The following is a 27977-nucleotide window of genomic DNA, read 5'->3' on the forward strand; positions in this document are numbered from 1 at the left end:
CTGTCAGAGCCGAAGTGTGACATCACAGGAAAACAGGTAGGTGATTGGTGGGTATCTCTCCTGTGTCTTTTGATTGGCCAAGTGGTTTAAATCAGGAGATGTTATTACAGCTGTAGAGTACAGTTAAGAAATTCACTTTTAAAATATTTAACGTCCAAATTAATTAATTAAATAGAATAGGGATGGCTGGGCAGGCGATGTGTTGCAGCTGTAGTATGTGGGAGCTGGTGGATGCCGGTCCGATCCACGGTGACCACATCTGCAGAAAGTGTTGGCTGTTCAAGGAACCTTAGCTCAGAGTTGATGAGCTGGAGTCCAAGCTGCGGACACTGCAACACATCAGGGAGGGGGAGAGTTACCTGGACACTGTGTTTCAGGAGACAGTCACACCCATTAGATTAATTACATCAAATGCGGACTGTGGTGACGCACAGGAGGGCGTGACTGCGAGTTAGGCAGGTATGGAGATCCAGGATTTAGCTTACGAGGAGCCTCAGCCTGTGCCCTTATCCAATAGGTATGAGGTTCTTACTCCTGGTGTGGACGAGGGCACAGACTGCAGGGAGTATGAGCAAACTGACCACAGCCCCCCACCATGGTACAGAGTCAAGTGGGGGGAGAAAAGAGAAATGTAGTAGTAATAGGGGATAGCATAGTTAGTGGAATAGATACCATTCTCTGCAGCAAATACAGAGTCCCGAAGACTGTGTTGCCTACCTGGTGTCGAGGTTAAGAACATCTCTTCTGGGCTGGAGAGGAACTTGGTGTGGGAGGGGAAGGATCCAGTTGTCGTGGTCCACATAGGTACCAACAACATAGGTAGGACTTGGAAAGAGGTTCTGCTGAGGGATTACAAGCTGTTCAGGGCTAAATTAAAAAGCATTATCTCCGGATTACTACCTGAGCCACATGCAAATTGGTGTAGGAGAAATAAGATTAGCGGGGTAAATGCGTGGCTCAAAGATTAGTGTGGGAGAAGTGGGTTCTGGTTCATGAGGCACTGGCGCAAGTACTGGGGAAGGAGAGAGCTGTTCTGTTGGGACAGGCTTCATTTGAACCATGCTGGGACCTGTGTCCTGGTGAATCATATAACTAAGGTTGTAGATAGGACTTTAAACTAATTAGCCGGAGGGAAGTTTAAAAAAAATCAAAAAGAAACAAGAGAGCAGAGGTGCAGGGTAGTGAAGAGGTGAACGATAATCAACGTGTGACAGAAAGGGGCAGAAAATATAAGCAAAAGAGTGCAGCAAAAATTAGAACCAGAATGGGTAATAATGGTATAAAGTCAAAGCTTAAGGCTCTTTATATGAGTGCACGCAGCACTTGTAACAAGATAGATGAGTTGACGGCACAAATAGAAATAAATGAATATGACTTAATAGCTGTTACAGAGATGTGGTTGCAGGGTGACCAAGACTGAGAACTCAATATTTAAGGGTATTCGGCATCCTAGAAAAACAGGCAAAAAGGAAAAGGAGGTGGGGTAGCCTTGTTAATAAAGGAAGGTATCAGTGCGGTGGTGAGTAGTGATATAGGTGGAATAGATCGTGATGTGGAATCAGTTTGGGTGGAAATAAGGAATAGCAAGGGGAAGAAGTCACGGGTGGGAGTCATCCATAGGCCCCCAAAGAGCTGCCTCACTGTAGGACAAAGTATAAATCGGGAAATAATGGAGGTGTGTAAAAATGGCGCTACAATTGTCATGGGTGATTTTAATCTGCATATTGACTGGACAAATCAGATTGGCAGGGGTAACATGGAAGACAGATTTATAGAGTGTATCAGGGATTGTTTCCTAGAGTAATATGTTGCAGAACCTACCCAGGAACAGACTATTTTAGATCTAGTAATGTATAATGAGGTGGGATTAATAAGAGATCACGTAGTTAAGGATCCTCTAGGTGGTTGCGATCACAACATGGTAGAATTTCAAATTCAGTTTGAGGACGAGCAACTTGGGTCTCAAACCAGTGTCCTCAACTTAAAGAAGGGCAATTACAGAGGTATGAAGAAGGAGTTGTCTAAAGCGGGCTGTGAAAAGAGACTAAGATGATGGTCAAAGGATGAGCAGTGGCAGGCATTTAAGTGGATATTTCATAATGCTCAGCAAAAATTTATCCCAGTCAAAAAGATTCAATGAGAAGGATGAACCACCCGTGGTTAACAAAGGTGGTCAAGGTGAGTTTCCAATCAAAAACTAAGGCATACAAAGCCTTAGTATGCCTAGTATTAGGCCAGGGATTGGAAATGTTTTAGGAACCAGCGGCGGATGACTAAACAGCTAATAAAGAGGGAGAAAATTGATTATGCAAGTAAATTGGCAAGAAGTAAAAAAAAACCAAGAGCTTCTACAGATATTTTAAAAGAATGGCTGAAGTGAGTGTGGGACCCTTGGAGGGTGCGACTGGAGAATTGATAATGGGGAACAGGGAAGCAGCAGATAATTTAAACCAATATTTTGCATCGGTCTTCACGGTGGAGGACACTATAAACATCCCAAAAGTATCAGATAAGCAAGGAGCTAATGGGAGGAAAGATCTTGTAACAGTCTCTATCGTGAAGGGCAAAGTATTTGACAAATTAATGGGACTAAAGGCAGACAAGTCGCCAGGTCCTGATGGCCTGCATCCAAGGGGTTTAAAGGAAGTGGCTGCAGAGAGAGTGGAGACATTGGTTGAAACATTCCAGAACTCTCTGGATTCCGGGAGGGTCCCAGCGGATTGGAAAATTGCTAACGTGACGCCCCTGTTCAAGAAGGGAGGGAGACAAAAGGCAGTAAACTATAGGCCAGTCAGCCTCACATCTGTCACTGGAAAAAGGCTGGAGTCCATTATTAAGGAAGAAATAGCAAGACATTTAGAAAAACTTAATGCAGTCAAACAGATTCAACATGGTTTTATGAAGAGGAAATCACGTTTGACAAATTTGCTACAGTTCTTTGAGATATAACAAGCAGAGTTGATAAAGGAGAACTGGTAGATATAGTGTATTTGGATTTCCAGAAGGCATTTGATAAGGTGCCACATAAAAGGTTATTGCACAAGAGAGGAGCTCACGGTATTGGGGGTAATGTATTAACATGGATTGAGGATTGGTTAACACACAGAAGACAGAGAGTCGGGATTAATGGGTCTTTTTCGGGTTGGAAAGACGTATCTAGTGGAGTGCCACAAGGATCAGTCCTAGGGCCTCAATTATTTACAATCTATATTAATGACTTGGAGGGGGCAGAGTGTAATGTTTCCAAATTTGCTAACGATACAAAAATAGGTGGGAGGGCAAGCTGTGATGAGGACATAAGGAATCTGCAAGGGGATATAGATAGGTTGAGTGAGTGGGCAAAAACTTAGCAGATGGAGTTTAATGTAGGAAAGTGTGAGGTCACACACTTTGGTAGGAAAAATTGAAAGGCAGACTATTATTTAAATGGAGAGACACCCCAAAAAAGTGCAGCACAGAGGGATCTGGGTGTTCTTGTGCATGAAACACAAAAGGTTAGCAAGCAGGTGCAGCAAGCAATTAAGAAGGCAAATAGAATTTTGGCCTGTATTGCTCCGGGGCTGGAGTTTAAAAATAGGGATGTACTGTGTACAGTTTTGGTCCCGATATTTAAGAAAGGATATAGTGGCATTGGAGGCAGTTCAAAAGAGAATCACTCGGCTGATTCCTGGGATGAAGGGGTTGATTTATCAAGAACGGCTAAACATGTTAGGCCTTTATTCATTGGAGTTTAGAAGAATGAAGGGTGATCTTATTGAAATGTACAAGATTCTGAGGGCGCTTGACAGGGCAGATGTTGAGATGTTTCCACTAGTGGGGAAATCTCGAACGAGGGGACATAGTTACAGAATAAGGGGCACTCATTTAAAACTGAGATGCGAAATAATTTCTTCTCTCAAAGGGTAGTGAATGTCTGGAATTCTCTACCCAAGAGTTGTGGAGACTAGATCAATGAAGGTATTTAAATAGGAGGTAGACAGATTTTTGAAATATCAGCGAGTTGAGGGCTGTGAGGAGGTGGCACGAAAGAGGAGTTGAGGCCTGGGGCAGATCAGCCATTATCTTATTGAATGGTGAGACAGGCTTTAGGGCTGAAGGGCCTAATTCTGCTCCTATTTATGTTCTTATAACTTCCAAGGGGTCCAGGAGCGCATCTTCCGGGGTACGTCCAGTCTACGAACCATCGGACACTGGAAGATATGGGCCACTATTTCCCAAAATACTGCCACAATATACAGTTTTCAACACTAAGTGATGGTCAATGTTGATAAGAATTCCCAGCACTCTTTTAAGAACAAGTACAAAGTTCTAATTTACTAAATTAAAAAGTGACTGATAGCTTGAATGCAAGTATTACAAAATAAATTTGGTACAACTATTGAAGAATTCTGTAAAAACAATGGAGCATCCTGAGCAACACAGAGCATATGACGTGAGTATATCTGGCATTCCAACTCAGAATCTCAAAATTGTTACAGTGCGAAAGGAGGCCATTCGGCCCATCATGTCTGCACTGGCTCTCCGAATGAGCATTATGACTCGGTGCCATTCTCCTGCCTTTTCCCCATAACCCTGCATATTGTTTCTATTTAAATAATCATCTAATGTCCTGCTAAATGCCTCGATTGAATCTGTCTCCACCACACTTCCAGGGTGTGCATTCCAGACCTGAACCACTCGCTGCGTGAAAAAGTACTTTCTCACAGCGCATTTGCTTCTTTTGCAAATCACTTTAAATCTGTACCCTGTCATTCTCGATCCTTTAGGAGCAGGAAAAGTTTGTCTCCATCTACTCTGTCCAGCCCCCTCATGATTAAACTGAAAGTAATTGTTGTCCACTGACGTTCTTTAGAATCCTTTGCTTGTTGACATTCTTGAATTATTTCTATATTTATGGACTGTACAGTTTGGTACCCAGGAATTCATTCAACCTATTAAGGTTCCTTTGAAGACTATGCCAAGATGTCTGCTTCAAAACTATCCTTCAGCAGTCATATATTTTTACAACAACATCAAAATAATTTTATTTATTTCATTATTAAAAGAACAGTGGCTTGTAGCAAAGAGCCGAACTTGCACTTGGGAGCTGGGATCGGGACCAGCATCACAAGCACACCCCCATCTGAACACCCCCATGGGCAGATTGTTCTGATTCTCAGCAGTAACTCCCAGTAGCAGGCCAGTTTAGAAGGTGAGCCCTGTTCCATAAATCAAACATCCAGTTGCTAAATCTCCCACTTCAAATGGAATTCTTCCAATGTCTCTAATGCTAAAGCTGCCTCCAAAAAGCTTGATTTGCTCTTTTATGCAAAGCATCACTTATTCCTCTTAATAACCTGCAGAGCCCAGACCTGTCCAAGATTTGAATTCTGTCTCAAACAGAGGTGAGGCTCTTCCAGCACCCCTCTCAGTCTGAAGATACAAGGCCGATCATCTGATGAATGATCCTTCTCTCATCGTTAGCCGCCTAACTCATTCACCTGCCTTTCTGCCATTGCTCCTCTGCCTTGTTTTCCTAAGCTTAGACCATGCTGCCTGAAGCACTTCTCCACCACCCTTTCTGAAAGGAAGACTCACAGAATCACCTCTAACTCCCAACACTTTTGTTTCCCAGGAGATCTGCATTGGGGAGCTCCACATCTCCCTCAGTATTTCCTTTTCCCTGCAAACTGAGGCTTTCAAAAATGAAGCATGGCCATACATGCTCTTCAATCTACTTTGCATTCTTTTACACAAAAAAAATTGAAGTAGCACAGACAGCAGCCACAGACACATCTAAAAACCCAGACTATTCTGCTCTCTTGATCAAAGAGAAATGTGGAGGAAGGATCCAAAATAATGACAGGTAAGCATAGGCTAGAGGGGGAAGAAACTACTGTATTCAGTCAAATTAATCTGCATTTCTGTGCAATCCACAATGTAATTAAGTGTCAGCACCCAGAGATAGACTGAGCAGTGCAACAAAGAGGAAATCGCTGTGTTGAAGAGTTAACTGCTTCTCACTGCTTTCTCTCCCACTGCTTAAAACACCTGGTATGGGTGTGTTAATACAGAAAAAATACTGAGTTCTAACTCAAAACCACAGATCAATGTGCTTACAGCTTACTTCTGGGTTTGCTAAGCAGGGGTGGGGCTGACCCAAAAAAAGTCAAGACCTTTATGATGGACTCATTGTAAAGACTTCTGACAGTGAGAAAAATTAGGTGGATTACTTTGCTTTTGAGCTTGTGTCACTGCACATTTATATTTATTCAGCTCGACCTTTCTTATATTTTTACAGACGCAGTTTACATACCATTGAGTTCATAAGACTTACATAACATGGTATCGACTACAGCTTGGAAATAAAACTTACAAAGGAAGATTCTTGTGGTTGAATTCAGCAATTCTGCATCTGGCAGACTGCTTTTCAAACAATACAAGCTCCCCACAATATCTCAACAAGTCTAACTGGTAAGTAGCTGAGCCAAGTAGACCAGTTTGAGCCCTACTTCAATTCCCATTCCCTGCTGGGTCAACCAGGGCAGTGGAGGGCAATGGATCACACAAAAATACCGAACAGTAGTAACAACATATAATCGAGTGAATTATGGATAATCTACCATGTTTTTTTAAACAAAAATAAAAATACCTGGAAAAACTCAGCAGATCTGACAGCATCTACGGAGAGGAACACAATTAACGTTTCGAGTCCGTATGACTCTTCAACAGAACTGAATTTTTTAATTTATTCTTTCATGGGTTGTGGGCAAGGCTGGTGAAGTCAGCATTTGTTGCTGAGTGGCTTGCTAGGCCATTTCAGAGGGGCAGTTCACAGCCAACCACAGTCACATGTAGGCCAGACCAGGTGACGATGGCAGAATTTCTTCCCTTAAGGGCATTAGTGAACCAGATGGGCTTTTATGACAATCGATGATAGTTTCATAGTCACAATTACTGAGACTTATTGATTTATTAATTGGATTTAAATTCCACCAGCTGCCGTGGTGGGATTTGAACCTGTGGCCCAGAGCATTAGCCTGGACCTCTGGAGTCCCATTATATTACCACTACGCCACTGTCTCCCCCTATATTTTATTGACCAATATAAAAATGATGGGTGGCTTTCATGAAGGATGCATATTTTTTTTAATGTGAAGCCGTATATATGCATGTCTGTTCCATGTCTTGCAGCACTACCAGTGTTTCTTTTTGAAGGGACATGTTAAGAATTGACTTTCTTACCAACTGCCCACATCACTGTGTCGAAGGACTCTCGCTCTTCCACATCTGATTCAAGATTTTTCCATATAACCTGCAGCTTTCCATTGTCCAGTTTTTCTATTTTGATTGGTGTGCATTTCCAAAAGATCCTGGTACCGTAGGATGCCAAATAGTCAGTCACCAAATGGGCCATTTGCTACATTAAATGAAAATGAAAAATAAGTTAAATTGCAACAGCATTTTATCAGGCAATATCATGTGCTATTTCCATATTTACATGGGCACATTTCTGAGACTGCAATTGGGATCTTTGTATTGGTTATTTCGGGAAGAAATTTGAGCTTTCCAGTTTAGCCTTCAAAATTAGTTCATCGAGCACACACACATCTCCAACTTTCCTACCGATGTAAAACAATCTTAAAATTCTGGGTGTTTTGAGCTGCAGCTGAAACGAGCAAAAATTTCAACCCATGCCATCCCCTGGCCAAACTGTTAAACCACTGCCCAGGCCAACGTTTATCCCTCAACCAACTCTAGCAAGTTGACTGCTGCGTTTCCTGCACTAAAACAGTGACCACATTTCCAAGGGTACTTCACTGGCCATAAAGTGCTTTGGAACATCCTTAGGGCATGAGAGTCATTGTATGAATGTAAGTTTTTTTAAACTCAACTCAACCTATGTTTACTTAATGACTGCCTCCATAGCGTTAAAAGAACACAAAGCCAAGGTTCTTGCTGAGCTGAGCGCACAACAGCAATCTGGATGGTAGTGTGCAGGCTCTCCCAAGCCATTCCCTGCAAAAGACCTCGCATTCATGGCTGCACAAAAAATTTACGGGTAATGCTCACTGAAATAAATAAGCACATACACAACATATAGAATGTTCCTTCTAAGTTTTATATCTTAGCAAAATAGTACATTACACATATCATGTTCCAGTATATTCGGACTACAATCAATATTTGAGAGTTTTAAAAACCACAAAAGACTATGAAAAGACGGACGCCTGAGGATCACCTGAGTTCTTTTGTGTATTGAAAATCCACCCCCCTATCTCAAGAAGGAAGAAAACGAATTTTCCAGACTATGTTGACTCAATGTCTTTTCCTGAAACTAATTCAAAAGGGTTATTTCAAATTGAATGGGTCATTCAGATACAAAGACATTAGCTGTCTCAAACTTTCAAGGTGTGAGTCATCACACAGGATATACAGCTGACCTAGACACCCACCTTATTTGGAAAAGGGCTATGGACCTTGTAACAAGTCACATGGTAAGAATGCCATGTTTGTTGCCTGCTTTTTAAACAGCAAGCTGTTCTGGACAGGAAATCCATCAGACATCCATCAAACCAGCTGCATGTCAACTAAGCAGCTAAGGTTATAAACAACCATACCTTAAAGGTGGGGGAAGGACTCTCCTCAACCTGTTCCAATTTCAAGTTCACTTGAGAACTAACCATCTGACGTGGTAAATGCGGGCTCACTCTTAAGTTTTAAGAATAAATTAGATAGATACATAGATGGGAGAGGTCTGGAGGGTTATGGACTAGGTGCAGGTCAATGGGACTAGCAGAATAATATTTCAGCACAGACTAGAAAGTCCGAATGGCCTGTTTTCTGTGCTGTAGTGTTCTATGGTTCTAACCTGGAAAACTGACTACAAGAGGCTTTGCAGCTTACTGAAAATCCTCTGCTGTACAAGGCCTTCACTTTAATTAAAGCATCAACTGATCTAAGAAACTACGGGCCTGCCACAGAAGAGAGACTGAGACAATCGTACATTGTAATTGTATCATTTCTTTCCCTCATCTGTATCTAACGTTTGTGCGAGCGATAGTGGGGGTGAGTCAAGTGAGTGAACCGTCACATTTTAAACTTCCAGGGCAAATGTGTGATAATAAATAACCTTCCTTTTTTTTAAATTCACAAAAAAACTTGCTGCTGGAATTATTTAAATTAGGACAGTCACTGAGGGTAAGAAAAAACACATCCCTCACACACAAAACACACTGATCACAGGCAGTAAGAAAACACAAATTCTGTCTTTGACAACTGACATGTAATAACATCCTTGTCTTTATAAAAACAGTGCAACTTCCAACTTACCACAATCAATGATGTGAAAGATCCGCTTGTTTGTTTTGAAAACTATTATGGATGCATGAGTGATTGCAAAGACAACTCAGAGCTGAGGTGCAAATAAACAATTCAGATTACATCCTTGCAGTAGACGTTAAATAAATCGGAGGTATTTTATTTATTCTAATTAGTCCCACACTGACATCTATTAAATGCATGTGTCCTGGTGGTTTATGGTGTAGAATAATTGCTTTGGTATTGCGTTAAAGGAGACTGTAGTTTTTCTAACTGCTGCATTCCTCATGCTCTTGAACAGAGCTTCCAATCCCATGCTCGGCATCACAGAAACCACCAATGTAACATTGCTGCCCATATCCTGTCCCACACTTTCACACTACCCCAGTGCTTCTGTCCTTGCTGATATGCATTAGCTACCTATCTCATAATGCCTCAAATTTTAAATTCTTACCCTGGTGTTTCAAACCCTTACTGGCCTTACCCTATCCAATCTCAGCAACCTCCTCCAACGCACCACTCCTCACCCTCCAAACTCTCCAATCCTACAAGTATGACCTTTTCTATCTTTCCACCCTATGCCCATCAGTGATGGCGATGCTGTCACCTGACTTAGCCTCATGCCATAGCTTTGAATTATTTCCCTAAACCCCCCAATTCCCTTTCCTCCAAGACTCTTCTTAATACCCACCTCTGCGACCAAACATGCGGTCACCTCTCCCAAACACTCTTCCTTTGGCTGTATTTATTTCTGAAGTACCTTGGAACTTTTTCTACACTAACAGTATTAAATAAATGAAGGTTATCAGATTAAACAGCTCCTATGACAAACAAATAAATAAAAATAGACTATGTAAACAAGTTCTCAAGGACATTGTCACATCACTGCTAAATGAAACGGCTTCTGTATTTCACTTTACTAACCTAGTATGATTTTCTATTCATTCATGGGGTGTGGGCTTCACTAGCTGGGCCAGCATTTATTGCCCATCCCTAATTGCCCTTGAGGAGGTGGTGGTGAGCTGCCTTCTTGAACCGCTGCAGTCCATGTGGTGTGGGCACACCCACAGTGCTGTTAGCAAGGGAGTTCCATGATTTTGCCCCAGTGACAGTGAAGGAACGGTGATATATTTCCAAGTCAGGATAGTGAGTGGATTGGAGGGGAACTTCTAGGTGATGGTGTTCCCATCTATCTGCTGCCCTTGTCCTTCTAGATCGTAGTGGTCATGGGTTTGGAAGGTGCTGTCGAAGGAGCCTCGGTGAATTCCTGCAGTGCATCTTGTAGATGGTACACACTGCTGCTACTGTGCGTCGGTGGTGGAGGGAGTGAATGTTTGTGGATGTGGTGCCAATCAAGCAGGCTGCTTTGTCCTGAATGGTGTCAAGCTTCTTGTGTGTTGTGGGAGCTGCAATCATCCAGGCAAGTGGGGAGTATTCCATCACTCCTGATTTATGCCTTGTAAATGGTGACAGGCTTTGGGGAGTCAGGAGGTGAGTTACTCGTCGCACTATTCCTAGCCTCTGACCTGCTCTTGTAGCCAGAGTATTTATATGGCTAGTCCCCCAGTTCAGTTTCTGGTCAATGGTAACTCCCAGGATGTTGATAGTTGGGGATTCAGTGATGGTAATGCCATTGAACATCAAAGGGCGATGGTTGGATACTTTCTTGTTGGAGATGATCATTGCCTAACACTTGTGTGGTGTGAATGTTACTTGCCACTTGTCAGCCTAAGCCTGGATATTGTTCAGGTCTTGCTGCATTTGGACACAGGCTGCTTCAGTATCTGAGGAGTCGAGAATGGTGCTGAACATTGTGCAATCATCAGTGAACATCCCCACTTCAGGCCTTATGATGGAAGGGAGGTCATTGATGAAACAGCTGAAGATGGTTGGGTTGAGGACACTACCCTGAGGAACTCCTGCAGTGATGTCCTGGAGCTGAGATGACTGACCTCCAACAACCACAATCATCTTCCTTTGTGCTAGGTATGGCTCCAACCAGTGGAGAGTTTTCCCCCTGTTTCCAATTGACTCCAGTTTTGCTAGGGCTTCTTGATACCACACTCTGTCAAATGCTGCCTTGATGTCAAGGGCAGTCACTCTCATCTCACCTTGGGATTTCAGCTGTTCTGTCCATGTTTGAACAAGGCTGTAATGGCGTCTCGAGCTGAGTGGCCCTGGTGGAACCCAAACTGGGCATCAGTGAGCAGGTTAGTGCTAAGCAAGTGTTGCTTGATAGCACTGTTATGACCCCTTCCATTACTTTACTGATGATTGAGAGTAGACTGATGGGGCGGTAATTGGCCAGGTTGGATTTGTGCTGCTTTTTGTGTACAGGACATACCTAGGCAATTTTTCACATAGCCGGGTAGATGCCAGTGTTGTAGCTGTACTGGAACAGCTTGGCTAGGGCCACGGCGAGTTCTGGAGCACAAGTTTTCAGTACTATTGCTGGAATATTGTCAGGGCCTATAGCCTTTCCAGTATCCAGTGCCTTCAGCCGTTTCTTGATATCACACGGAGTGAATTGAATTGGCTGAAGACTGGCATCTGTGCAGGGACCTCTGGAGGAGGCCGAGATGGATCATCCACTCGGCACTTGTAGCAAATGCTTCAGCCTTATCTAGACTAACGGGTTATAGTTCAGAATAATGAAAAAGCAAACTTTTTAATAGTTAAGTATAGAAATATACCCACATTATACCTGATCAAAGCCACGAAGAGGAATGCTTCGCACCATGACTGAAGTGTCCAAACCAACACCAGTTAAAAATCCAGCACATTCCAAGGCCACATCTAATGAAGTGTCAAATTAAGGGTCCAAATATTACTACACCATACATGGGGTTTCAAAATAATATTTTTATCAGAAGTAGTGTTCAACATTAAACACAGTTCATCAGCATGAAATTAAGTTTAGCACCTTCAAAAGCATTTCAAACTAAGGAAAAATTTTTTATCAGACTGTATAACTTTATTACTAATCTAGTGAGGGTTTTCAAAATAAGGATACAGCTTGCGCCAATAATCAACCTGTAAAGAAAAAGGAAAAAAATATTAAAATAAAGAATGTAATCTATTTAAGGATAGCCTGGTGCTCCACTTGCTTTCTGTTTCGACCTCAGCAACAAACATTATTCAGTAAAATATACTGAAAGGTAATCTGGCTGCCTGACCTCTGCCAATCTCAGGCATGAGTCAGCCATTGAGAGGAGCTCAAGAGCAGCAGAAGGAAATCCACTCATTGCTTTAGGGTTGATACAGATGATACATGCAACCTTTTCTGTTGGGCTAGATTGCAGTGTAGGTGCTTCAGGAGCAAGTGGCATTCTCTCTCACACACAATCCTGAGGCCCTTGGGCACCGATCAGCAGCCAAAACTTAGTTTAATGTTAATGCAAAACAAAAATATTGGGTTTAATTTTATCCAAATATCTGAAAGAGATGTCAAATGTCATACACATTGAAAAAAAATCACAGCTTATTGGTTGCTAGCCAGTTGATATGAAAAGGTCCAGAGGTGATATGAAGATTTCTTTTTAACGCAGCAAGTCGTTGTGATCTGGAATGCACTGCCTAAAAGGGTGGTGGAAGCAGATTCAACTGTAACTTTCAAAAGAGAATTGGATAAATACTTGAAAGGAAAACACTTTTTGGATCATGGGAAGTGTGATTGATTGGATAGCTCTTGCAAAGAGCTGGCACAGATGCGATGGATCGAATTACCTCCTTGTGTTGCTTTATTCTATGATAACATGTATGTGAATGGCATCCAATATGTTTTTTTCCTTAAGGTGAAAGGTGTGCTGGAAAAAGACCACACCCATTGTCCTAGTTCCCCTGAGAAGGTGATGGTGAGGCTTCTCCTGAATCAGCTGCTGTCTTTTTGCTGATTGTGCTCCTCATTTTCTCTTCCATCAATGCCACTCTTGTTGGCACCGTCGCCAACATTTAAGACTTAGAAGTGTCAAATCTTTATCCAACCTCAATAAAACCCAAGCTATCTTCTTTGATAAAAAGCAAAATACTGCGGATGCTGGAAATCTGAAATAAAACAGAAAATGCTGGAACAACTCAGCAGGTCTGACAGCATCTGTGGAGAGAAAAACTTTCATCTTCTTTGACCTTGACAAACATGCAAAATTGACAGGCCATCAAGCCTGACCCCACACACCACGATGGCTGGAACATCTGGGGCCCCTAGTCCTTTTAGCTGCAATGTTTTGTGTCATTTTATTTCACGTAGTTGGGTAAATCTAAACCATTCACACTGTTGTAGATAGGTACCCACAACTGTTGGCATTGCAAGAGAGGAAACTGCTTGCTTCCAAGCCTGACCATCACAGTCCTACTCACATCCCTTACTCCCATTACATCAGGGTCAACACCCCACCCCTGCTCCAAAAAGCGGATCCTTCTCATATTACACAACCCCCAAGTTCACCTTCCCCACCCACATGTGAACGATCACCAGATCACATTTTGTCACCTCTGCCAGTGTTTACCTTCACCCATCCCTCCCCAAACAAAACTCAAATCCAATTTTTTAATTATCTTGTGTATCTCCAAGGTTTGGCTTGGTGGCTACTACTCTACAAATCATTCAGAACACCTTAGCCCATGTTTTCATCTGCACTACAGCCCAAATCCCCATTGCTCCATATTAGCACAGATAGATGATTGGATAGCTAACAGGAAACAAAGAGTAGGGATAAACGGGTCATTATCGGGTTTGCAAATTGTTACTAGTGGAGTGCCACAGGGATCAGTGCTGGGGCCTCAAATATTTACAATCTATATCAATGACTTGGATGAAGGGGCTGAAGGTATAATAGCTAAATTTGCCAATGACACAAAAATAGGTAGGAAAGTAAGTTGTCAAGAGGACAAAGAGTCTACAGAGGGATTCAGATAGGTTAAGTTAGTGGGCAAAAATTCGGTAATGTGGGAAAATGTGAACGCGTTCACTTGGCAGGAAGAATAGACAAACAGTATATTATTTGAATGGAGAGAGACTGCAGAACTCTATGGTACAGAGGGATCCGGGTGTCTTAGTACATGAATCACAGAAAGCTGGTGTGCAGGTGCAGCAAGTGATCAGGAAGGCAAATGAAATGTTGGCATTTATTGCAAGAGGAATAATGTGTAGAAGTGGTAAGTTTTGCTACAGTTATACAGGGTGTTGGTGAGACCACAGCTGGAGTAGTGTGTAAAGTTATGGTCTCCTTATTTTAGAAAGGATATAATTGCATTAGAAGCAGTTCAGAAAAGGTTCACTCAACCTCGATGACGGGGTTGTCTTAGAAGGAAAGGTTCAGCAGTTTGGGCCTAAAGCCATTGGAGTTAAGAAGAATGAGAAGTGATCTTATTGAAACATACAAGATCCTGAGGGGACTTGACAGGGTGGATGTTAAGGGGATGTTTCCCCTTGTGGGGGAGTCTAGACCAGGGGACATTGTTTAAAAATTAGGGGTCTCCCATTTAAGACTGAGCTAAGGAGAATTTTTTTTCTCTGAGAGTTGTTAGTCTGTGAAATCCTCTTCCCCAGAGAGCAGTGAAAGTCGGGTCATTAAATATGTTCAAGGCTGAGCTAGAAAGACTCAAACAAGATATAATTTGTTGTCAAAGGTCCATGGGTCATTGCTAACCATCAGTCTGCTTCAAACACTTGCAGGTATGCCCCAAAGGACAATGACAAGCAGTCCAAGAAGTTCAGCATGAGGCAGCAAGAAAATCACCCTACATAAGAGAAGCCAAACTAACAGCAGGGGGCTGGAGGTGGCCTACCTCACCAAAGCAGGTCACAATGACAGTACTTCTGCAGCAGGCAGTGGGAGTTAAAGGAAAAAAAAATCAACAATTGTTTTTTTTATTCATTCACGGTAAGTGGGCTTTGCTGGCTGAGCCAGCATTTATTGCCCATCCCTAGTTGCCCTTGAGAAGGTGGTGGTGAGCTGCCTTCTTGAACCACTGCAGTCCATGTGGTGTAGGTACACCCACAAGGCTGTTAGGAAGGGAGTTCCAGGATTTTGACTCAGCGACAGTAAAGGAACGGCGATATATTTCCAAGTCAGGATGGTGAGTGACTTGGAGGGGAACTTCCAGGTGATGGTGTTCCCATCTATCTTGTCCTTCTAGATCATAGTGGTCATGGGTTAGGAAGGTGTTGGCTAAGAAGCCTTGGTGAATTCCTCCAGTGCATCTTGCAGGTGGTACACACTGCTGCTACTGTGCATTGGTGGCGGAGGGAATGAATGTTTGTGGATGTGGTGTCAATCAAGCAGGCTGCTTTGTCCTGGATGGTGTCAAGCTTCTTCAGTGTTGTAGGAACTGCACTCATCCAGGCAAGGGGGGAGTATTCCATCACACTCCTGACTAGTGCCTCATAGATGGTGGACAGACTTTAGGGAGTCAGGTGGTGAGTTACTCATCGCAGGGTTCCTAACCTCTGACCTGCTTTTGCAGCCAGTGTGTTTATATGGCTAGTCCAGTTCAGTTTTGGGTCAATGGTAATGCCCAGGGGGGATTCAGTGATGGTAATACCATTGAACATCAAGGGACGATGGTTGGATTCTCTCTTGTTGGAGATGGTCATTGCCTGGCATTTGTGTGGCGCGAATTTTACTTGCCATTTGTCAGCCCAAGTCTGGATATTGTCCAGGTCTTGCTCCATTTGGACATGGACTGCTTCAGTATCTGAGGAGTCACAAATAGTGCTGAACATCGTCCAATCATCAGCAAACATTCCCACTTCTGACCTTATGATGGATGGAACATCATTGATGAAGCAGCTGAAGATGGTTGGGCCAAGGACACTACCCTGAGGAACTCCTGCAGTGATGTCCTGGAGCTGAGATGACTGACCTCCAACAGCCACAACCATCTTCCTTTGTGTTAGGTATGTGCTTGTTCTTGGATCCACTTGTTGCAACCCAATTGACTTATTAGCGATTTGGTACCTTTGTTTAGTCTGAATTAGTGTTAACCTGGCCAACACTGCAGACTGATTGCAGATCAGTCTTTCATTCAAAATTCTGCCAAACCTCCTGCAAAGTGCAATCATGCCAAGTGAGATTCAGGGTGGTTAGCTGGGCTGCTGGTTCTCTGATCAGTCGGTCCGGTCATTCATAACCTGTGAATTGGCATCTAGATCTCTGCAGAGCACCAATGTGGCTCCAACGTGATGGGAAAATCTATATTCAGAGGAACGTGAAGAGTGAGGGTTTGCCCCACTATCCACCAACATTACTCATTCTCAGAATGGAAAACTTTATAGAGACGAGTTTGAGGGGAGAGTCAACCTTTCTTCCTCTGGCGAAAGTCATATTCCAACAAGCAGATGTTAAACAGTGTGGAAATGGGAAACTTTTCCCATCAGCAACAAGAAAATGGGAGCTCAGTTTAAAGTCTTTCCAATTTACAGTGGCTTCAAATAAAAGCCCTTATTGCTGTGAAAGGATGTGTGCGTATTAGCTATGAGCAAGTCTCATGAATTAGGCTCGAACCAATGATCTGAATCCAAAATCAGCCAGACCCAGTACCAAGCCCGCAGTTCAAGTGAAGTAAACATTTCGAGTGTTATTCATATCTCTCTGCAGAGGAAGAAATGTAAGCACATGCTTTTTTTTTTTGAGATTACAATATAAACTGCAAAAGGCCTTTGAAAATAAATGCTGCAAAGGGGAGACAAACTTTTGCTTTGTGTGTGGCCCACACAAAACTAAGCTTCAATACACTTGAAGGATGAGGTGCTGGTGGAATGGATAATTCTAATGACAAGACTAATCCCTTCAGGAATTAACAATACAACGCCAATGAAAAATGCAATACATATTGCAGAAGAGTTACTGTTACTGCCCCAAGGGCTACATCATTGGTGTTAAATCCACATTGAGCTGTACACAATGGGAATTTGCCTTGAGCTGCTACCCAGATTATTATAGGCCACTTGTGCTTATGCAACTGAAGCTGTTAATGGACAGCAATGTTTCTATTCGCACAGCATCCAGCTGGTTTATCTGAAAGGAGATCTGTTGCATGCAGATACACTGATCATCAAGGCAGTATATTTATTTTACAAATTACACAGCATTTAACTGCATTCATCATAATCAGGCCCTCAATCTCCACAGCAGTTTTATTAATTCATTGTGGGCATAGTAGAGACACAATGGTGCAGCGGTAATGTCACTGGACTAATAATCCAGAGGCCCAGGCTAATGCTCCAGGGACACAGCTCCAAATCCCATTGGAATTTAAATTAAATTAATAAATTAAAAGCTAGTTTCGGTAATATTGACAATGAAACTATTATTGATTGTCATAAAAACCCATCTGGTTCACTAATGTCCTTTAGGGAAGCAAATCTGCCGATCTTCCCCGGTCTACACGCGAGTTCAGACCCACAGAAATGTGGCTGACTCTTAACCGTCCTCTGAATTGTCTGAGCATTGTTATATCACTCAGTTGTGTCAAATTGCTACCAAGTCTAAAAGGAATGAAACCGGATAAACCACCCAGCATCGACCTAGGCACTGGGACAGGAACAGCACATCCAGCCATTCTGGCCCTGCAAAGTCCTCCTTTCTAACATCTGGGGGCTTGTGCCAAAATTGGGAGAGCTGTCTCAAAAACTTGTCGAGCAACAGCCTGACACATTCATACTCTCAGGATTATACCTTACAATGTCCCAAACGCCATCACCACCATCCCTGAGTTAACGGCACAGTGGTATACAGTCAGGAGGGAAATTCTCTGAGTGTCCTCAACATCAACTCTGGACCCAATGAATTCCTTGGCATCAGATCAAACATGGCCAAGAAAACCTCCTGCTGGTTACCACCTACAGCACTCCCTCACCCGCTGAATCAGCATTCCTCCACTTAGAAGAAGCACTGAGGAGCACTGCAAGCAGTAAGGGCACCAAACATACTCCATGTGGAGGAAGGACTTCAACATCCTCCTCAGGAGCACCACTACTGACCGAGCCCTAAAGGATATTGCTGCCAGAGTAGCTTGGCGGTAGATGGAGAGAGAACCAACAAGAGGGAAAAACCTACTTAACTCGTCCTCACCAATCTACCTGTTGCAGATTCATCTGTCCATGACAGTATTGGTAGGAGTGACCACTGCACAGTCCTTGTGGAGACAAAGTCCCATCTTCACAGTGAGGATACCCTCCATCATGTTGTGTGGCACTACCACCGTTCTAAATGGGATAGGTTTCAAACAGATCTAGCAACGCAAGCCTGAGCTTCCAGGAGGCGCTGTGGATCATCAGCAGCAACAGAATTGTATACAGCCACAATTTGTAAACTCATGGCCCAGCATATCCCCCACTCTACCAATAACATCAAGTTGGGGCATCAACCATGTTTCAAAGAAGAGTGCAGGAGTGCATGGCAGGAGCAGCACCAGAAATACCTAAAAACAAAGTCAACATGGTGAAGCTACAACACAGGATTACTTGCAAACCAAACAGCAGAAGCAGCATGTGACAATGATGTAAGTAATCTCACAATCAATGGATCAGATCTAACCTCTGTAGTCCTGTCGCATAAACAGTGTTGGACAATTAAACAACTAACTAGCTGAGGCTGTTCCACATATATCATCACCCTCAATGATAGGGGAGCCCAGAACATAGGTGCAAAAGATAAAGCTTAAGCATTGTGAACCATCTTCAACCAGAAATGCCGAGTGGCCTCCTCTGGAAGTCCCCAGCATCACTGAAGCCAGTCTTCAGTCAATTCGATTCACTCTATGTGATATCAAGAAATGCTGAAGGTACAGGATACTGCAAAGGCTATGGGCCCTGACAACATTCCAGCAATAGTACTGAAGATTTGTGCTCCAGGACTAGCCGTGCCCCTAGCCAAGCTGTTCCAGTGCAGCTACAACGCTGGCATCTGCCCAGCAATGTGGAAAATTGCCCAGGACAAATCCAACCCAGCCAATTATTGCCCCATCAGTCTACTCTCCATCATCATCATCAAAGTGATGGAAGGGGTCATCGACAGTACTATCAAGTGGCACTTACTCAGCAATAACCTGCTCACTGATGCACAGTTTGGGTTCCACCAGGGCCACTCAGCTCCTGACCTCATTACAGCCTTAGTACAAACATGGACAAAAGAGCTGAACTCCTGAGGTGAGGTGACAGTGACTGCCCTTCACATCAAGGCAGCATTTGACTCAGTGTGGCATCAAGGAGCCCGAGCAAAATTGGACTCAATGAGAATGAGGGGAAAAACTGTCCACTGGTTGGAGTCATACCTAGCACAAAGGAAGATAGTTGTGGTTGTTGAATGTCAAGGGGATTTGTTGGAGGTTATTTTTCTCAGTCCCAGGACATCACTGCAGGTGTTCCTCAGGGTAGTGTCCTAGACCCAACCACCTTAGTTGCTTCATCAATGACCTTCCTTCTGTCGTAAGATCAGAAGTGAAGATCTTCACTGATGATTGGACAATGTTCAGCACTATTGGCGACTCCTCAGATACTGCATCAGTCCATGCCCATATGCAGCAAGACCTGGACAGCATTCAGGCTTGGGCTGATAAGTGGCAAGTAACATTTGCACCACAAAAGTGCCAGGCAATGACCACCTCCAACAAGAGCGAATCCAACCATCTTCCCTAGACAGTCAATGGCTTTAAGCATTGCTGAACTGCCCCTCTATCAACATCCTTGGGGTTACCATTGACCATATGCTGAACTGGACCAGCCATATAAATACTGTGGCCACAAGAGCAGATCAGAGGCTAGGAATTCTGCGGAGAGTAACTCAGCTCCTGCCTCCCCAAAGTCTGTCCACCATCTACAATGCACGATACCCTCCTCTTGCCTGGATGAGTGGAGCTCCAACAACATTCAAGAAGCTTGACTCCATCCAGGCCAAAGCAACTCTCTTGATTGGCACCCCATCTACCATCTTCAACATTCACTCCCTCCACCATCGATGCACAGTTGCAGCAGCGTACACCATCTACAAGGCGCACTGCAACTACTCACCGAGGCTCCTTCGACAGCACCTCCCTAAGCTTCCCCCACCACCTCAAAAGGACAAGGGCAGAAATGCATGGGAACACCACCTCCTGGAAGCTCCCCTCCCAAGTCACTCACCATCCTGACTGAGAACTATATCGCTGTTCCTTCGCTGTCACTGGGTCAAAAACCTGGAACTCCCTTCCTAACAGCAACGTGGGTGTACCTACACCACATGGACTGCAGCGGTTCAAGGCGGCTGCTCACCACCACCTTCTCAAGGGCAATTAGGGATGGGCAATTAATGCTGGCCGAGCCAGCGAAGCCCACATCCCGTGAAACAATAAATGAAACTATTTGCATGTGCAGTTACAGTGATGCTTACATGGCACTGCAGTGGATGCGGCAGTAGAATGGGTGTGGTCGTGGAACACACTGAAGTGAGGAAGCCACTTCACACAGTCTGGCCTTCAGAACAAGGAAAATAGATCCACCTCTTCAACCAAGCTTTTAGTGACCCCTCCTATTCTCGACCCAAATGCCAATTTCTAAAGAACCTTGAAATATTTAGTTTGTGATAAAAGCACTATATAAATGCACACTGTTGCCAAACTCCGCTGCTGTGTGAAGCACTGGTCATGCAGTCTACTGGGCCACTTGGTGAACTTAGTGGGGCTCCTGCACCCATGTGAGATTTAACACATGCAGAGCTTGCTATAGACAGGTAAGTCACAGCCCACAGAACAACTCTGGCCTTGTAAACATGCTAACATGCTTTGAATTCAACAGGTACCAGTCTCACACCGATAATAAAAATGCAGCCTCCGGCAACACACGGTGTAACACATTTTCAACGTTCAGCCATTTTGACAGGGGCTTCTTTGCTTCATCCCTTCAGGTTGATCTCTCATTTTGCAAAAAAGAAAGGGAAAAAGGATACACAAGTTCAGACATTCCTAAACTAGGGACACTGCAGTATTGGAACTCCAGTAACAATACTCCCCACTTTCCTATTCACTCTTACGGATCCTAAAGGAGCGACAATTTGGTAAAATGTGGGAAAAATAAATCTTGGGTAAGGAACATCTAAACAATAGAAGCATTTATCCATATAGAAAGTGCCCTGAAGCATGCCAAAAATTTAGACAACTAATTAAATGATTGGGTCACAATATATTCTGGATAAACTGCAAAAAGACTGTCAAATTTGCTGATTAAGTATGGAAAAGCTACTGTAAGGCCTTGAGGCTTATTCTGACTATTATTGCAGGAATGTGACAATGTCAACAGCAATACACTTCTCATATTCTGTTAAAACCTGTATCAACAGCAACCAGGCAAAACTAGTATTAGAAATAAGATCTTCCCTACATATAGCAAGATTATTGCTTGTTTGCAGCCCTCAAAATGATTAATTTCATCCTGTCAATTAGAACTACAACATTGGGAATCAGAATGTTTTACTTTGTACAACAAAAAAAGCAAAAGGATATTAGAACATTGGCCTTTGTATTGAACCTAATGCAGAAATAAGCCACATCTCAACATCAACTCTGAATGCTGGACATCTACTGCTATCTAGTGGTGAAAGATTGAAACAGCAAGAACAAAAAAAGAGTTTAAAAATATCTAGTCAGGTAACAACCAAAGACACCATGTTGCAAAAAAATGTGTGTAATGGTATATTTAAGGGCTGCTACCATGACAAAGGGGAAGGGCTTGGATCATGCTACTGCCAGTTAATGCTTTAACTAGGCAGGATTAGAGACAGGCGAAAAAACTGGCCTTTCCACCCATCTGATGAAATCCGGCAGTTTCAGATTCATCCAGCCACTGGCTGCTGGAGATTCAAGCTACAGGAGCTGATGGTTGAAGTTCAATATAAAAGCAGCTTAAAGTTCAACCTATTTTACTCAGTTTCTTCAAAAAAATTCCAATTAAAGCAGCATTCCTTTAGTGCAAATTATCTCCGTGCTGTTTATGTGGAAGAACTGGGTCAGGGATTTTCAGATCAAATCCAAACCAAGAACAAGACCAAATCCAGCTCAAGCTGTCCTCTAGATGACCATAAAAATAACCAGTTTAATCTATCCAAGCGAAATATCGGTAAACAAACTACAGTCACAAAAGATTTAGCGGTTGAACATATAACATTGTTTATTAAATTTGGTACTTAGCGCTTAAGTTTCATTGAAAATTTAATAAGTCAGATTTGGCTGTAGTGTTGGACATCTAATAGCATCTACCATTAGTTAGACTCAGGTTCATAGACATTCACAGCACAGGAGGCGGCCATTTGGCCCGTCGTGTCCACGCCGGTCGATTCAGAGGTTAGACATTTCCCTACACCCTTCAGCTCAAAACACTTTTGCCCACTGAGTCGGTCAAAGTGTGAGCTTGTAATGCCACAGAGAAGGAAATGGGGCAACCAGAACCTGAGTAATCAAGGTATCTCCACAACTAATGAGATTTAAGAATTAGCCAACAAACACAGGGAAGGATGGAGAGTGGGATGAATTAAATAATTCAGTGTTGAATCAGGTGCCAGGAGGGAAAGAATGATTGGATTCAAAGACAAAGAAAAAGTAAGAGAAAAAAATAAAATTTGGACATGGTTAAAATCTCCTTGAACTTTTCAAAACCTGAAGGAATGGGACTTCACTATTATAAAAGCTCATTTTTGGTTCAAGAGAGATTGATTGGCAGTCATTAATAGTTATCATGTCATTCAGGTTATGGTAGTAATTATTAACCCCAATATCTGCGATGAATTTTGTCCACATCTACCTTTCAAACACAACTTCATGACATTCAATACCTGTTAATGATGAGGTAAAATAGTGTTCCATTGATTAGTACCGTGGTGTTGTTCTTGCGCTAGTCAGCTCTTGGGAGTCATTCCAATTTGCTGCTTCTTGTGCCTTCTGCCTTTTAACTCTGTCCATCCCTGTTTGTCACTCTTGCAACTCTTCTTTACGGCTTTATCCAGTCTTCTGTACTTATCATCTTTGCTCAGTGTTCTTTTCCTGGTCCCTCTTGATCTTCACCAGCTTTCTTTCATCAAACTTCCACTTTGGTTCAGTGATCCATTGTTCTTTGTTTGTTCCTCTCTCCAATAGTGACTTCTGCACTCTCCTTAATCTCTTCTTCTGAAGATCTCCCACTGTTCCTCAATGCTGCCCAACCTCACTTGAATCTGTTGGAGACAGCAAGCCGGAAACTGTCCAACGTGTCCTCCTTCAGTTTCTTTGTTACAAATGGCTGTTATGACTTTGTTGCCTTCTTCAGCTTCAACCAGTCCAACCCCAGTTCTACGTTCGAGTTCGTTGACAGCACTGCACCTCAGCAGCTGAACATCAACCTAAAGAAATTGCCACATCAGAGGTCCAAAGAGCCATCAAGAGAGCCTGAGGAACAACAAGGCACCTGGGGTCGACAAGATACCAACAGAGCTGTTGAAACATGGCAAGAACACCATCATAACTGAGCTCACGGACCTTTTCAACAAGATCTGGACTGCGGAGGACATCCTGGATGACTGGGGGCAAGAAATAATGGTCAAACTTCCAAAGAATGGGAACCTTAGCGACTGCAACAACTGGAGGTGCATAACACTGCTGTCAGGACTTGGCAGGATCTTCAGCACGGTGCTCCTCAACAGATTGAAAGCAGAAGTAGACGGTAGTCTTCGTGAAGAACAGGCAGGTTTCCAGGGTGATCATGCAGCGAACAGATCTTTATGCTGAGGAACATCATACAGCAGGCTCTAGAGTATCAGAAGCCATTTGTTATCAACTTCATTGAATTCAAAAAGCTTTCGACAGCATCCAACAGCAGTCACGCTGGTACGTTGCAAGACAGTACAGCATCCTAGAACAATGTCAAAGCCTTAAACCACGACTCCAACTGCTGCGTCAAGACCATCGTGGGCACGTTCAACATCATCACAGAAGTATGGCAAAGTTCATATTCTCCCCACTCCTTTTCCTCTTGGTTATTGATTTCATCATGAGGAAGGTGCATCCCGTGGCAATATCATCAATTGACGGGCTTGGATTTTGCAGACAACATAGCCTTGATGGCCGAAAAATCATGCGCGCTCCAAGGAATGACCAACAGTCTTGAAAGTGGTGGCGCCAAGGTTGTTCTACACATCAGCTGCAAAAAGACCAAGACAATGACGACTGGACGATAACTGGATGGCAACAGGCACCAACCCCCCCTCCCCCTCCTCCCCACACCTAGGGAGCAACATCTCCAGGGAGAGTGATGTAGAGATCAACATCCACACAAGAATCACCAAAGTAGCATCAGCCTTCCAGCAGCTCCACATGGTGTGGCCGTCCAACACCATCAACACAGCCATGAAGCTGTGGCTCTAATATAAAAGCAAAATACTGCGGATGCTGGAAATCTGAAACAAAGACAAAAAATGCTGGAAATCTGTGGATTGAAAGACAGAGTTAACATTTCGAGTCCGTATGACTCTTCTTCAGAGCTGGGACTCTATATGTCCATAGTAGCACCAACCACAATCTATGCCAGTGAGATATGGAAGAGAACAGCAAAGGTGTCACGTAAGTTGGATGTCTTTCATCAACACTGCCTACGTAAGATCCTGGGCATCACATGGAGTGACAACAGCAACAAGAAAGTGCTGCAGAGGACTGGTCAGAGGCACCTGCAGGACACTGTGATGGAAAGACAACTGATGCTTGCAGGGCACGTTCTTTGCCTCCCAGACGTACAATGCCCGCCAAAGTGGCAGTAGAGTAGACACCACCAGGCAGATCATGATAATGGACTGGCAAATGAAGACCTGGCAAAATAAATTAAAGGAGGGCTTCCAAGAGCGGTACACCACCTGGGAGGGAGCGACACAGATAGCAATGGACTAATGCTGGCGGCGGAGAACTAACTCAGTTTTGGAGAAGAGTCATATTGGATTTGAAACATTAACTCTGTTTTTCTCTCCCTACAGATGCTACCAGACTGGCTGAGTTTTTCCAGTACTCTGTTTTTATTACAGAGTAAAAGGCACAATTTGGATAGCCACTTAATAATATTATTTACCCTGGAGTGTGTTCACTGCCTGAAGTTGTTCTATTTACACATAGATAACAATGAGCGCCATTTGTCTTAATAGCTTTATTTTGATAGAAAAGTCTGGCCTTTATAATCTCTGCAGTACCTATAAATCTTGTGGGTGGCGCTGTAATGACTATTTTCAGTGTCGGGTGTCACTAAGTGTGATACAAAATAGCTGCTGTTTAATTATAATGATTATATGAAAAAGATTGAGGTTCTCATAAAGCACTCAAAATACTTTGATTTTTTTCACCAAAGTTTTTCCAGTTTTCCTGAAACTTCTAATATCCAAAATAAGGGATTAATTAAATTCACAACAACAAGATTACATTTTGCCATTAAATTGTTCCCAGTCTTTTAATATTTTCATTATAGGCATGAAATTACTTCACAACTGTCAGCGTTTATTTTGTATTTACAGTTAAGTATAAAGACTGGCAGCCAACATAAAGGGGAATCCCAAAGTCTTCTATCAGCACACAAATAGTAAGAGTTTGGCAAATGGAGTCTTAGGGCTGATTAGGGACCAAAAAGTGATTTATACGTGCAGGCAGGGGGCATGGCTGAGGTGTTAAATGAATACTTTGCATCTGTCTTTATTAAGGAAGCAGATGCTACCGAGGCCTCGGTGACAGGAGAGGAAACTCTGTCACCAGAAGGATTCAAAATTGATAAGGAGGAAGTGTTGGGTAAACTATCGGTACTTAAAAGCTGACAAAGCACCGGAACCGGATGAGATGCATCCAAGGATACTGAAGGAAGTTAAGAGAGGAAATTGCAGGGGCACTGGCCATCATTCTTCAGTCTTCCCTAGACTCAGGGGAGGTGCCAGAGGACTGGAGAATTGCAAACATTACGCCCTTGCTCAAAAAAGGTTGTAAGGATAAGCCCAGCAATTATAGACCAGGCAGTTTAACTTCAGTGGCGGGCAGGATTCTAGAAACAATTATTCGGGATAGAATTAGTAGGTTGGGTTGATTAGGAAGAGCCAGCATGGATTTCTAAAGGGGAAATCATGTTTAACTAACTTGGAGTTGTTTGAAGAAGTAACAGAGAGGTTTGATGAGGGTAATGCTGTTGATGTGATGTACATGGACTTTGAAAAGGCATTTGATACAGTACCACATTGTAGACTTGAGAGAAAAGTAATTGCTCATGGAATAAAAGGGCAAGTTGCAGCATGGATACAAAACTGGCTGAGTAATAGGAAACAGAGGGTAATCGTCAATGGATATTTTTCAGGCTGGATGAAGGTTTGTAGTGGAGTTCCCCAGGGATCAGTATTGGGACCCTTGCTTTTCTATATATATAATATATATATATTATATATATATATATATAGTTGGTGGGGTAGGCAGATAGGTGGCAGATGAAGTTCAATGTGGAGAAGTGAGAGGAGACAATATAGAATAAGGGGTACAATTCTTAAGGTGGTACAGGAGCAGAGGGACCTGGGTGTATATGTGTATAGATCATTGAAGGTGGCAGGAGAGGTGGAGAGAACAGTTACTAAAGCATACAGTCTGCTGGGCTTTATTAATAGGGGCAAAGAGTACAAGAACAGGGAGGTTATGCTGAGCTTATAAAAGACACGAGTTAGACCTCAGCTGGACTATTGTGTACAGTTCTGGGTGCGACACTATAGGAAGGATGTGAACGCATTGGTAAAAGTGCAGGAGAGGTTGACAAGAACGGTTCCAGGGATGGGAAACTTCAGTTATGAAGATAGATTGGAGAGGTTGGGACTGTTCTCCTTGGAGAGGAGAAGGCTAAGAGGAGATGTGATTGAGGTGTTCAAAATCATGAGGGAGCTGGACAAAGTAGATAGGGAGAAACTGTTCCTGCTCGTAAAAGGATCAAGAACGAGAAGGCACAGATTTAAAGTGATTTGTAAAAGAAGCAAATGTGATGTGAGAAAAAACCTTTTCACACAGCGAGTAGTTCGAGTCTGGAATGCACTGCCTGGGAGTGTGGTGGAGGTAGGTTCAATCAAGGCATTCAAGAGGGCATTAGGCGATTATTTGAATAGAAACAAGGTGCATGGGTACAGAGAAAAAGTATGAGAACGACACTGAGTCATAATGCACATTCGGAAAACCAGTGCAGGCACAATGGGCCAAATGGCCTCCTTCTGCGCTGTAATAATTCTGTGATTCTGTATAGGAACATCATAGGAACAAAAGAATAGGAACAGGAGTAGACCATTCGGCCCCTCGAGCCTGCTCTGCCTTTCAATAAGACCGTGGCTGATCTTCTTGTGTTTCGATTTCCATGTTCCCATCTAACCCCGATAACCTTTGATTCCCTTGCCTAACAAGAATCTATCTACCTCTGCCTTAAAAATATTCAGCGACCCCGCCTCCACCACCTTCTGAAGCAGAGAATTCCAAAGTCGCACGACCCTCAGGGAAAAAATTCTCCTCATTTCTGCCCTAAAAATGCTGCTCAATGCATTTTAATGGTGAGTCAGACATCAAGTGGCCATTTTCGTGAAGCTAACAGCGAAGCAGCATATCTCAGGTAGAAACTTTTCGATTTCGTCTTTAATCGTGCATCTTTCCTTGTCTGAAGTTGCTGTGGCATTTGCGCATGAATACCAATAAAG

The 27977-nt window shown here is 43.1% G+C and overlaps 1 protein-coding gene across 2 annotated transcripts in view; it reads right to left on the bottom strand.

Annotated features, from left to right (window-relative positions):
- The window catches only part of txnrd2.2 (thioredoxin reductase 2, tandem duplicate 2), a 94082-nt gene that overhangs the window by 32273 nt on the left and 33832 nt on the right, over positions 1-27977 (bottom strand). For both annotated transcript variants that reach the window (XM_078554483.1, XM_078554484.1), the window contains exons 9-11: positions 12314-12333; positions 12005-12096; positions 7225-7399 (exon numbers count right to left, since the gene is read on the bottom strand). In XM_078554483.1, the coding sequence (XP_078410609.1) occupies positions 7225-7399; positions 12005-12096; positions 12314-12333 (287 nt within the window). The remainder of the gene's footprint in view (positions 1-7224; positions 7400-12004; positions 12097-12313; positions 12334-27977) is intronic.

The sequence above is a fragment of the Cetorhinus maximus genome, chromosome 12 (genome assembly GCF_964194155.1).
Source record: "Cetorhinus maximus chromosome 12, sCetMax3.hap1.1, whole genome shotgun sequence".
In the NCBI taxonomy this organism is placed as follows: Eukaryota; Metazoa; Chordata; class Chondrichthyes; order Lamniformes; family Cetorhinidae; genus Cetorhinus; species Cetorhinus maximus.